Below are 14,164 nucleotides of genomic sequence, written 5' to 3' on the forward strand. Positions count from 1 at the left end.
TTTCATGGTCGATAAAACACTTTCAGTGATTGAGATCGAGCAACTTTCGCCTAGAGATGAAACGAATCTTCTGCCTCCCACACTCGCTGCTAGGATCGACCGCCAAGGCGATAATTATTTCGACGTAGCTGAACAGCTTCCGCGGCTGAAGAGTACGTAGTATATGGATGGCCTGTGTCTGACTGTGTTGATCTACTTTAGAGGCGGATTAATTTCACCAGCTGCGTCTCGCGCAAATAAGTATAGATAAGTTTGTTGATGATATTCGTCTATAAGAGTAGAAATTCTTATCGAAACGTGTAACGAGATGATGATAAATTGAATTGATAAATATAATTAATAATAAATTCGTAGTTGCGGCATGTTCGAATTGAATTTGATACCGAGTGAGTCAGTAGAAACTACCGTCTCAAGTAATTCGTTGTCTGTTGACTTTATGAGAAAATGTTTCCAGGGAAATTTATCGTATTTAAGGAAATTACTCGGATGAGTATATTTTTCGAGACGTTAAAGGGACCTTAATTTTTTTAAATGACATCTTTTTAAAGACATCCTCTACGAAAAAAGCTATTAGCTTACTTGTACCGGAAAATCGTTAGCTTGCTTGATATCTTAACTGCAACTTGTCAAAGTTGACGTACGAAAAACAAAGCAATGTAAACGCAAGAGTGTCGCTTCGCGTCGTTGTATTTATATATTATATCTTTGCTATATTCTTTGTTATATTCTTTATCCTATATCTCGCAAAACGTTTGTTGAACCTTTAGTTGCATGCGATATACATAACGAAGATTAGTTTCTGGCTTAATACTATATACATATTGCATATCTCTTCTAATTAGATAGTCTTTGTATCTTTCTAACGCGTTTCTTTTTCCTCGCAGTAGCAGACGTTTCTCTTAACGTCAGTGTCCATTAACGAAAATTCTAGTTTCTGGCGTATACAAGGCGTATGTAATTACTCGGCATTAGCCTTACTAGCTTTGTGGCGATGTAACAAAGCCGTTCCTTCGCATAAGCAAGTTTCCGTGTCGTAACGCGCGATTCCCATAAATTAAAGTTCCACGAAGACGTCTTAATTTCGTCGAAACGATCGGCAGAGTTGCATACGATATGTACGTTGCTCCAGATCTTCAGCGTAGAAACGCGAAAATCTTTCGTAAATCGATTCGTCGGATGGCATTTCTAGCGCTATTACACCAATTGACGTATGAAGCAACGAGAACATTATCCGTTATAATGGTTGGTGACTTTCGTGTCTCGTTATACTCGCTCGTACCGCCTCAAAGTTGTGCAACCACAATTTTGTTTGATACGAGCGCGATAGAATCATTTTGCGAATCGTTCGTACGAACGAAACAATACCGTCGTCCTCGATTAAACTCTACAGATCCTTCAATCTTTTAATTATACAAGTGATTAAGAAGAATCTTTTAATTTAACAGAAGCACTTCCGGTGTTAGTAATAAATGTAAAGTATTATAGTAAGGATATCTAGGCCTCGCGGTATATTTTCATATTTGTTCGTTCTAAGTCGTTCAATTTTTAATATAATAGCGTGAAAATCACATTAAATGCACATGTTGTTACAAGGCCTTTTCAACTTTGATTTACCCTCCTTTGAAGTTTGAAATTGAATTGAAATTTTGGCTCTGTACTCAACAGCAAATACTATGATTATTATTATTTTTAGAGATATCAGATAGAGAGAAAAAGTCGTTCGATTTTTAATTTAATAGCGTGAAAATCACATTAAGTGCACTTGCTGTTACAAGGCCTTTTCAACTTTGATTTACCCTCCTTTGAAGTTTGAAATTGAATTGAAGTTTTGGCTCTGTACTCAACAGCAAATACTATGATTATTATTATTTTTAGAGATATCAGATAGAGAGAAAAAGTCGTTCGATTTTTAATATAATAGCGTGAAAATCACATTAAATGCACATGTTGTTACAAGGCCTTTTCAACTTTGATTTACCCTCCTTTGAAGTTTGAAATTGAATTGAAATTTTGGCTCTGTACTCAACAGCAAATACTATGATTATTATTATTTTTAGAGATATCAGATAGAGAGAAAAAGTCGTTCGATTTTTAATTTAATAGCGTGAAAATCACATTAAGTGCACTTGCTGTTACAAGGCCTTTTCAACTTTGATTTACCCTCCTTTGAAGTTTGAAATTGAATTGAAGTTTTGGCTCTGTACTCAACAGCAAATACTATGATTATTATTATTTTTAGAAATATCAGATAGAGAGAAATATTTAGAGAAATTAGAGAATTTTATTTGCTTTCTAACAGGCAATTTGGTGATTCCATAAAAAGTTAATAAACAGTGTTTCTGGCTAATGGTACATTGTTCATTCGTAAAATTTATATGCTGTCGTTACGAAGTATTCAAAGTGTCCGGATATCTATAAACGTCCGTGTACGTGACTTCAAGAACACACGTATAATCTTAAGTAGAAAATCTTAATGATCATGAATAGCATATACGTGGATGGAATAATAATAAAAAAAAAAAAGGGAAACGGAGAAGAAAAGAAGTAATTGGCAATGCAAACGTTAAAAACTGAAAAATTTCACGTTACGTCAACATTTTATATGACATGCACGTCCAAACAAACAGCTATATTAACCAGCTAAGTGTATAATCGTATCGAAGTATACATATATTTGAGATACCATCGAGATCGAAGCGAGACTTGAAAGCCGGCGAGAGCGTATCCTTGAAATCTCTCGGTTCTCCATTTCAGGATCCCCGTCAATCTACGATCAAGACGGTCTTTCTAATTCATGCATCGTGACGCCGTGTATGGACGTAGGCAGACGATGATCTTGAGATTAGAACGAGCTCCTCTCATTCTGGAATTCGCTGAGGACCGTGAAAGGTAAATACAAGAAGTCGAAGGAGGAAAGGAAAATATCTTTACCAATTTATGCGTGAAACCTAAAAATCGCTAATGGTTAATTAAACAAAAGAATTACGAACGGAATAGATAATAAATAAATAAAACTGATAGTTTTTTTCTATAAATGCGGATACTCGGATTACATATTTGTAAAATTCACTCGTAGCGTTGCATTCTACTTTATTAACCAACTTTTATCATTCTTGTATAACGTGTGTGACATTTCTACCAGTTTTACGAATAACGTTAGTTTCATTTTATTTCAATTTATCACGATTTGGATCTATTTATTTAATCTTATTTCGTTTCCATTGGTATTCGATATTTCCAGGTCCTCGATAGATTTCAATAATATTTAAAGAATTAAATGATAATAAAATAGATTTCAAGGAACTAAAGTTGCAATCGAATAACTCGACGCATACTTAGCATGAACAGTTGTGTTCAACGTATGACCAAAGGATACCAATGGAGGATTAAATAATCACGGAAGTGAATTTTTCGATGACCCAATGCAAGAATAGAAAACTGTTTACTTTCACGAATCAGTGGCATGCAAAGGAAACAAAGACCGCGTTGTGGCCGATTCGCATGACTGTGAAAGCGTACGGAACACAGAGTTGTGGACACAACGGGATCAAAGAGTCGTGGCATCGATTAAACAAACCACCCCTTTAGTTCGTCCCCTTTCTTCCGTCTAGAAAACGAGTCTCACCGACAGTTTTTCGTAGACGTACGTACACTTCAACGCACAGTTTGTAGTACACACGTATACATGGGCACTTTAAGGGAGCAGCTTAGGGAACTTTATAGGTGTAAACAAGTTTGCTTTGTGGAGCTGAGGTAAACAGGTTCACCCACAGGTGCGTACACAGAAACGTATCCAGGCGGTGAGAATTAGCCATTGCGTATTCAAACGAAACAGCTTTTTCTCACACGTAATTCACGCTTGCTTTTAATAACGAATACCGCACATTCAAACAGTTTGCAGAATTTTATTTATGATTTACAGTAAGAAATCGTATACCGCAGTTTAAGATAACAATCTCGTAAATACGTTTGGTCGCTTTCTTTCGAATAATTGGTTAAATTATAAGATTAGTTTATTTCTGTTGAATTGTAAAATTCGATTGCTTGTTTTACAACAATGAACTATAAAGAACGAGAAACTTTACGTAAATCTCCTGGACAGAATAATCGACGTGTTCGATCGTTTTATTTATGTTGAGGTTATTCGATGTGTAAACAGAGAAAACTCGTGGATAAATTGTAAGGCAGAAAATATATTTGAATAGAAGTGTAATTATAAGTAAGAATACAATTTGAGCTGGTCCAGATCCGCACGCTAGCTGTGTTACCCAATAACTGAAAACCCCGAAGCCAACGTCGTCTGTCTACTGTTTATGGTCTGTCTTCGTCGCAGTCTTTTGTCTACACACTGTCGATGGCTTCGGTGCTTGAGAAAACTAAAAAAGACCAGATGTAGAGTTTTCTTAGAAGTGGTGACCACTTCAACAATTTAAACATTGAGTTTCTAATTTAAGTATCAAGCGTCGTGCGCTTTTGCATTTTCTGATTTTCCATAGATGCATATGCATGTACGGTCTAACTATTATTTTCTAAGTAATATATTACGACGTTATCGCGACTTACTTTCAATGAATTTTATTTGCAACGAATCTGTCTATTTAACTTTTACCTGCGCGCATCCGCACGATTGACGACCTTACGTATGTACATAAGCTACGATCAGGTGTCAAAATCTGCATAATTGCACGCCTGTCATCGAAGTATATGTCACGCTACCTGTTCCCCTGTTTGCATACACGCGCGAATAAAACGCATGCACTGCGGTTATTGCAAAAAAGGGACAAGAACACGAGGATGTCATCAACAACGGCGTTCCACATTAACTTCCGCCCGGACAAATAACAGAGATTTTCACAGAGAATCCGGGTCACAGGCACGAAATGGGTTTCACAAATCAATTTTCTACTCCTCGTCCTCCTCGTCTTAAGAGAGAAAAAAAAAGAAAATAAATAATTCATTTAATCTCGCTACAATGCTTCAACCATTTTAGTATTCGATCGCATTTAGCATTGCTAAACTTATCTTAACCCGAATCTCTCGCAGCTTCCGCTCATAAATTAACCGTTCCACTACAAAAGCTTAAACTCGACGCGATCGCAAATAATAAAGCAATTACTATCGTAACACGCTCTAAAGAACAAAACCCTAAAACAAAGAAAAACTGTATAATCTAAGGGGAAGATCGAGATGGCTCCCATGTTTCTTTCCAAACATCTTCCTTCTCGTAGTTACCAAAGTCCATTGTCAAAATGGGTCTGGCGAACAATGGGAACGTTCTTCGTAGATTAAACCTAATGTCGGTAGCCTGAGTATGTACGCTTCCACGTAATATCTATCTTAACGATCTTCTTAACGAAAATATCACAAAACTGTTTCCTTAGAGCTATAAACATTTTGGTCGGCTACGTAACGATTAATTTAGAGAAAAAGCTCAGTCTTAGAACCAATCCTTGCAAATAGTTTTCGCTCCTACGCGCGACCCTGATGCGGTGCCATTTAAATAGGCAATAGACTGACACTCGGTTACCGAACTTAAAATATTCGATTGTTAACCGATTACTCTCTCGATTAATTCTTTACTTGCTACTTTACTAATCATCGATGATTGAATTATTCGTAGGATTAAAATCAACGATTGTATCAGGCCGCTCTGCCAACAAAACAAAGATACCAACGATCTTCCGTAACAACGAGGACGCTAACAAAATACTCGTTCGTGTCTCATCGTTATTTATATCGTTCGCGGTTGTTCATGGCTGGTCGCATGGCAGTAGGGAAAGTAGTTCGAAACGAATGGAAAAAGAGAAGAGGAAAGGGACAGCGACGATGACGATAATAACAATAAAGAGACGATAGGCACCGTGTGGCCTGGTGCAGCGAATGGCACGGAAACTCGGCGCATGCCCGAGCTTTTAGACGAAAGGCGGAACCACACAGCTTTTCGCCGACCAATGTGATGTTGTGGGTGGTTCAGGACGACCTCCAGCTTGCGCGGTGCTTTCCTCAACGGCCATGTCGCACCAGCCGGTCCTATAACTCATCCTTCAGGTCCGCCGATCACCGATAAGCGGCCACGATCGAACGGTTTTATTGTCGCTGGCGTGCGTCCGTTGTCGAAAATAAACGTTCACCCGGTGAATCGATACGATTTCAACACGGTTGGTAGAGAAGGCAAGCAAAATAAAATGAACGGTGTAACGGTGGATCGGCATGAAATCGCGAGCCGAACCAGCATGTGTATGGTAAAACGGTGGTAGATATGGCGAGGGAATGTAGGGGAAACAACACGTCGGAGATAAAAGAAATAGTAGGTGATTAATGTTATTTCAGAGAGCTGGTTTCCATCGATTTGCACGCTACGGAAATTTCAAGTATAAACACCAGATTCGGAACAGTTGCGGCTCGTCGATGAGCTGAAGAAAGATGCTGGTAATAAATGGAATCTTCTGGTGATACGTTTGTGGTGATTGCTACGATATACAGATGAGAGATTTTGAGAGCTTAATGCGATTCGTTGTTGTTAATCGGTCGGAGAGCAATGGTATCAAAGCAAATATTTGATTCCGGAGTATGCGTAGATTCGCTTCCATCATCAACCGAAACATTAACATTTTCCAAATATTCTTTGTTTGCCGATAATGCGTGGCTGCTGCGTGTCGAAGTGACATACAACGGATTCTATCGAAACACGAATTGTCGAATAAGTACTAGTGGCAATTAGATAGGCAGCGATGAGAAATATTATCCAATAGTAAATTGCATAACGCTTCTTTAATTTATGATAATAAAATCTCGTATTCTACATATTAGAATCATATCGGTAAATACGCAATAAACTTGAAACGAAATCGGTGTGTATGCATTCGAGGGTATTTAAAACCCGAGATTTCTTCAATTTCTCGAGTACGTCTTTTTCGTTGAGTTTTGTGAATCGTACCGTTTCGTTAAAAGAACTCGAAAAGATCCCTTTTGCACTGGTCCGATATTGATTTGAGGAAGAGCATCGAGGAAAGTTGCGTTCGTAGAGGCGCAAGGGCGCGAGTGGCAAGTAGTAAATTGCCTCTCGTGACGACACCGTTTGTTGCAATTTATGGCCGCCATTACTATATGGAGTATAATAAACTAGTGCTACCGGTACAGCTTACCTACCATTCGTCCCTATTTATAGACAAATTCGACGAAGGTGAAACTAGAGCGACAGATGCGATCATCCGCGGAAGAACGGAAGTAGAGGATATTCCTCTAATCGATAAGTAGCTTTGATTATTATCGCTGCTGCTGCATTTCGTACCTCTACGTTGCAGAAAAGATTGCAGAAAAATTAGATGAGAAAGATACAGAGGCTTCGTGTCTGTTGCTTCTCCGATTTTTATTTTAATTTAGCGAGAAAAAGATTTCTGCGTTCATTTCCTACTCTTCTTCTTCCTCTTCCTCCGATATATTCAAGGATTTTCGTGTGGAGATAGTTTAGAGTTTAGAACGAAGCAAACAGCTTTGGCGCGTTATACAAAATCGGAAGAGACCGGTATTTATTCTCGCGTTTAGCGACCAGTTTACAGTTATGACTCTCGGTAAAACCTTCTCTATACACTGTATGCCTCGGGTCTCTAGATAACCTTGTTTCCTTTCTTTCCTTTTTTCATAGCAAGAAAGAAATAGAAAAAGAAAGATCCGACGAGTTGGAAGTTGGTTAAACTTCTTGCCAAATCGACCGTGATTAATCAATCATTTCATGCGCTACAAAAAAAGAAGGAAAGAGCGAAGGAAAAGCTGATCAACTTCCATCAATTTATCTAGTAAAACAGATGGCACGAACAAACATAATTACCGAGATAAACTTCAAAAAATATATCTACTATCAGCCTTTATATGCTTGTTTTTTATTTTATACAATTATTACGATATCTAGCCATCTTACAGCGATGATTATACAAACTCAGAATCAAGCTACATAATTTAATTGACGCGAAACAGACTTTACCCACTGCCCAAACAACTCACTTACATCCGAGAAGAACCGTTTCCTATTATCTATTCAGCGCAGCGAAAAAAGGAAAGAAAGAGAAACAAAGAGAGAGAGAGAGAGAGAACGTTTCATAAGTCTAGGCGGAACTCGAAAAATCGATTGTTTTGAAACTCTGCAGCAAGAATAGGATCGCGTCACGCTAATCGTATCTTTCTATTCAATGACGCTTGATATACGTACGTATATGGAACTGTGCACAGTAACTGCTGCATAGACGCATCCATCTACGTACGCAGTTACATAGCGTAGACAGGCGTGCACACGTGCACAAGCACGTTGCCATTAACGCTCATTTTGCGTCGTTGCGTCGTTCTGCACGGACCAGCGATAAGCAGCGTACAAATCAGGAAAACCGCTTTTGATTTTATACACAGACGAGCAACCCTTTCCTATCAGATATCACGCAACGCATCGTTCAAACGGTGTGTCTTTAATTTCCGATATACAGGGTGTTGGGTAAAATAGTGTAATTATAGGAATGTCAATGAGAGGATGAGTGAAAGATATGTAATCAACATGGATCGTAATATGTCTCTTTTCGATGGGAGACGCAGATGCTTGTTTTCAGCATTTTAATGAAATATATATTTAAGAAAGCGTATTGTAAAAAATAAAAAAAATGTTTCCCATGCGTTTTCTTCTCATTTTCATCTTTCTCTCGCTCGTAAATGGCAGATGGATTAAATCGTCTTGGCTCAAAGATTAATCGAAATTACTACTGTTGGCTGTAGTGAAACTTCACTCGGGTCTGAAGTCCATTTATACGATCAAGATTTAAATCGGTATTCGATCAAAGTACTATCCAGATTAAACAAGATGCATTTATCCGATCGTGAATTGCTACTATTTAAAAGAGAAATCACAGGTAGCAGAAATAATCAATGAACTGATAGAAACTTACGTACGTGTATACGAATTGTTTATTCGCCAGGTTCGAACAAATGGAGCTGCACTGTATTCGAACTGACGATCGAATGCAGAGATCGAGCTTACATAATAATATACCGCGGAGAGAATTAATTAGCAACGAGGAAAGTTCGCGCGGCTATATTTAACACAGCTATACTAACTTCGTTAGATGTTCTGTACGTCTTTCTTGCCGATCTTCGACGGCTTTCACGGCTATCGTTACGACGTGAGAAAGATCGATGGTTCGCCATGAAATCGGCGTGTTTTTTTAATTACTACGGCACGCTAACTTTTAACGTTAATTATCGTTTTCTAGAGGATGCGTAAACATCTTTAGATACGCGAATGAGGATAATATCAGAGATATTAAAATCAGAAAAAATCTAGAAGGAGCCGACGACGAACCTACCTGGCAACGAACGTAGCAACGAACAATTACTTTGACGACAATCGTGCGACTGTGAATAATAGCTGATAACGAAAACAAAAATAAAGTGAAATGTTGTCGATGATGTACACGGTACGCGTTGTTTATTGACACGGGTTATGACCAAGTATCGAGCTGTTAATTTCAAATAAACGGAAAAGCACGTTCACCGCTGCAACTTTCACTGTCTGCCAGCCACTGCGAGCACAGAGAATACTGGAATTGTTGGTAAAGACCGACGAATTGCGGTAATATCCGAGAGAGTTCGATCCATCCAGCGAATCTCGGCGGTCGCGCATCGGCGTGCTTCTCTTTCTCTTTCCGTTGTACTTTGTGTTTTCCAAAATATATTAAAACCTTTTGATAGATTGTACAGTGGCTATGAAAAGCACGTATCAACACGCCATTGTATCTATTCTATCGTTAACTAAATTCAAGTATACCGGCTCACGAACCTATTTAAACGGTTACCATAGAAAATTTCTATGCCCGTACTGTATGTATTATAAAAATATTTTGAAATTTCATTAGCACTGTAATGAAACACGACCACTATATCGTAATACTTTCACGAGCATGCGTATATATTATAATAAATTTCGTATCATTTAAGTAACACTTTCATAAGATATTATGAAAATGAAATGTAGAATCTGATAAAAAGCCACTTCAACTGAAACCGAGTGTATGGGCCAATACATTTTCCAGTCATTGTATAGAGCGTTATTAGATGTATGTAGTTAACTAAACGTGAAATCGTTAGAATACAAAACGATCTGGTCGGAAAATCTCGGCAAGGACCTTGAATCCACGGCAATTATTTGACTTCGTGGAGATCGTATTTCATTTCCGTTCATCATTTTCGTTGCTTTTTGTTCGTCATTACTAGGAACTGATAAAGATATTTTGTTAGCTATTCGTAGTGATAGCAGACTGATCTGTGCCAATTACCTCCTTTACATAATCCAAGTTATTTGTCTACCTATTACTTCACTGCCTGGTCCTTAACGAGTTAAAGTGACACGAATTAAAATTTAGTAGCCGTTGCGTAAATTCAAATTGCTTCAATGACAGGTATTCTAAACGAGATCGACCGAGCTAATTCAGTAAAAATATACGTTGCCATCCTATGCAACAATACGCGCGCTATTCGAAATTAACCGAATTATATTAGGAAATTAATCGAATTTCCATTGAAAGAGTTACTTATGGACTCTTTCCGAAAATTCTGCTTAACTTTCGAACTCGAAGGAACGCGTAGCGATTGCAGGCTTTCCATTGATGGCGTATCTAAGAATTTTTAAAAATATCACGTTTTGACTGAAAAGCTACGCTGTGAGAAACGATAAAACAAAGTATACTTATATTCAAGTGTTTGGTACTTCGATGCTAAAGAATCTTGACACGTTACGTTAATGAAAAACGTGAGTCTACTGTCTATAATTTTTTAAATGTCAAGGTCAAGAAATGCAAATAGATGTTTTTCATCTTATAAGCACTGACATATTTTCTAAAAACGTACGTATGGGAACTGGGGTGAAAATTTATTTCATAGCATGCTCTGTCAACGATATGTTAATATTCGACTTAATCTAATTGTCTATTTTCTCATCTTAATCGCGTTCGACGCATTTAATCATATTAATCCAGGAACGAATGATTCAATGTAGTCGAAAAACAAGTTCTCCGTTTGTACACTGCTCGCGAGAGCATGCTCGTGGAAAGATCAAGTTGAACGGAGAGAAGCATTACATTGCAACCTCCGACCCAAATAAAGAGTGCTACGGTGCACTCGTTGCAGGTGAATGCACCCGGGAGTCCAACATCCAGTGCGATTATTAGAAAAAAATCGTAAACACGCAGAAAAACGACGAATAAGACGAAAGAATTTTTATGCAGATGCTGTTCCGCTGATGCTATATAACAGATAATTATTACATATTTCACCGATAACTCAAAGTTTACTTAAATTTCTCATATCCACGAAATATTTTTTATTCTGATTACGCCATTTTATCATTGTGAAAGAAACGTTTTATGATGATGGATATCTTACAGAAAAAAAACCTAATTTTAAAAGATACAACTTACAACGTAGTAGAGATTTTTATGCATTTATAAAGACGTAAATAATGTAAAGGGTGTACGGGTATATAATTAGTTTCATTTTCTCAACTATCGTCGTAAAAACCTGAATTCTGCTTAAACACGCATAAGTTAGTGACGATTATTAGAAGAAGAAATAGTAATTTCGTAACCACAATGTCAGAAAACTAAATTAAATTATATAGACTGACTAGAAACGGAAATTACGAATGAAATGTTGCATTAACGCATCATTGATCCTTAATGAATTAATTTCGACCGATGCTTGGTACGGATGACTTAACGTGACTTCTTACGAAATTAAGAGACACGATGACTCATACGAGTTTTGGTTCCGAGGGGAAGAGTATAATAGCGGTTGTTGCATAGTTACAGTAGAATAATGGCAAGAAATGATGCAGCACGATGCATTGAACTAAACGTGTAACAGGTATGTGAAGGCGGTTTTTCCGCGAGCATGGAGGGGAGCTGCACAGTCAAGGCAAAAGTAGGGTAAATGTATCCACGTAGGCACACGACTCTCCTTTGAAGATCAATCAGAGCGAGCTAAGCATTTTGCAAACAGAATTCTTCGGATTCAAGCGATTCAGGAAGAATCTATGAATGATACTACGCGACAACAATATTTGAATTATTCAACAACTCCAGTGTACCGACACACCTACCACGCTAGCGTACATCTAAATTGGATCTATATCGACGCTATCTTTAGAAATATCTGTGTTCTTACATAGTTTTATTCAGTTACACTACATGTATAAGATATTTCTGGTTTGGGTAGTTTTAGTACATAGTAGTTATGATAATTATGATAAGTTAGTAAAATATACTTATATTTTTATATAACTTAATAAAAAAAATAAAGATACTATAATGTTTCGCTATATTCGTTTACCTATGTCACGAAAGGTTAGCCCTGCAACTGTTTGAAGCATCTCCGTTAAAAACAAACTCCTCCATATTTACTACTTGATTCGTTGATCGTCCATACTACGATCAAAAGTATCTACATAAAATCCAACAAATAATAATTCGCAATAAGGAGAAATTTCTCTGATCATTTTCATACTCTGCATCACTAAGGAACAAGCTTATTAGACTCTAGAATATTCGAGCAGAAAAGGAAGAGAAAAAACGCAGACCGGGTAAGGTCAAACTGGAGCAGGATAACGCTGTTTATCTGGTCATCTGTTTGAGAGTAAGGAGGCTGGAAGACGAAAACGCACGATGAACCGTGTCCGGTGCGTTTAAGGTCAATGCACGGGGAACTCGAAGCAACCGAAGAACGCATTTGTATGGCGCACACGGTAAATGCAAGGTATATGGCGAACGCTAGGGATCCGCGACATTCCCGTGGCTGTCATGCTTGTCAATCGTCGCGAACCGTTCCACCGAGCTGACTGGTGAACGCTTGCAATTTATACATATATCATGCACTCGAAACACAAGCGGTAACAAAACGAAACTCTGATGGTACTCACCGAGAATCGCCTGGAGGGTTTGCTCGTCCCCGTCCCCGATGACATCCATACCTCCGTTGATAATCGGACCCCTGAGATCTTCCGGGCCCGATCAACGGGCCCCATTTTGTCTCCAGGCTAGAATGTCACTCGACGCGACGTCCCACATAGTACGCAACGTTTAATGTAACTCTCTTCCGTTTTTCTCTCTATCTCTCTTTCTCTTTCTGCCTCCTTCTCTGTCGCCTTTCTATCTGTTATTCTCAGTCTCGCGGTTGCACTGTCTGTCTCTTTTTAATCGTATGTTTCTCTCGAAATTTCACCAAATAAGATAAGTTCACTCCTTCCGTGTGGTCACTCCGTGTTTCCTCGCACCTTCGAACGCAGCGACACGATCTACGAGCGATCGACGTCGAGAATCGACACGGTGAACGACAATGAAAGCATCGCAAAGGAAAAAAAGATTAATCCAATACAGTATCCGAAAGAAGTCACTACATGAACCAACTTTTGTATATCGTCCTTTTTGTTCTTCCTTTTCTTTTTTTCTTTTGATTCTTTTGAATTCAACGAAACGATTTCTCCGTGCGTTATTCTACTGCTGACTCGTACACCCAGGAGCCGTGTCGAATCCCGAGGCGCGGACTAAACTTCAGTTCCGTGGCCGATACCACACGCACACAATACGTAATACATGCAAACGCGCCCCGTGCATGTCGCGCCGAGAACGAGCTGGTCACGTGATACGCGTCAGTCTTCGAACTGCAAGGTTTGAAAGAACCGCGCATCGTCGCTCGCTCGTGAAAATGTCCTTTGATTTTGTAGTTAATGGTTGTTGATTCGAGTTTTCGTTGTGGAGTGGTCGATGTTACTTAAGATATCATTACGTAATGTATTCCTTGAAACGCTGTAACAATTTATATGGTGATTTTAAGGCGCAAAGAGGCGTAAATGAAGCTGAATATCGATGAAGCGATTTGTACGACTCAAGATGGCGGCACCGAACTTAACGGCGTTTCGCGCGGTAAAACGAAATCAGTGGATTTGACGTCGGAGTGGTTGTTTTGAAAATTGCGAGTACATTTCCTGCAGATTGAAAGGATTCCTTGTCATCAGTTGTACGTGTTTGGAGATATGTAAGTTATTAATATATTTTTCATTTGTATGTTTGAAAAGAATGCAATGTAGTTCTCGTGATTATTTATTTTTTTCACTTGTTAATGATAGTATATGTAA

The 14,164-nt window shown here is 38.4% G+C and overlaps 1 protein-coding gene across 5 annotated transcripts in view; it reads right to left on the reverse strand.

Annotated features, from left to right (window-relative positions):
- LOC126871416 (myelin regulatory factor-like protein) overlaps positions 1-13,614 on the reverse strand; it is a 69,021-nt gene extending 55,407 nt beyond the window's left edge. For 4 of the 5 annotated variants that reach the window (XR_007691646.1, XM_050630206.1, XM_050630204.1 and 1 more), the window contains exon 1: positions 12,950-13,614. Coding sequence is in view for 4 of the 5 variants with exons in the window: in XM_050630206.1 (XP_050486163.1) it covers positions 12,950-12,998 (49 nt within the window). In the remaining variant the exon portion in view is untranslated. The remainder of the gene's footprint in view (positions 1-12,949) is intronic. The other variant, XM_050630205.1, reaches the window with a different exon arrangement.
- Between the last annotated feature and the right edge of the window lie 550 nt (positions 13,615-14,164).

Source organism: Bombus huntii, chromosome 11 (assembly GCF_024542735.1).
Source record: "Bombus huntii isolate Logan2020A chromosome 11, iyBomHunt1.1, whole genome shotgun sequence".
NCBI lineage: Eukaryota > Metazoa > Arthropoda > Insecta > Hymenoptera > Apidae > Bombus > Bombus huntii.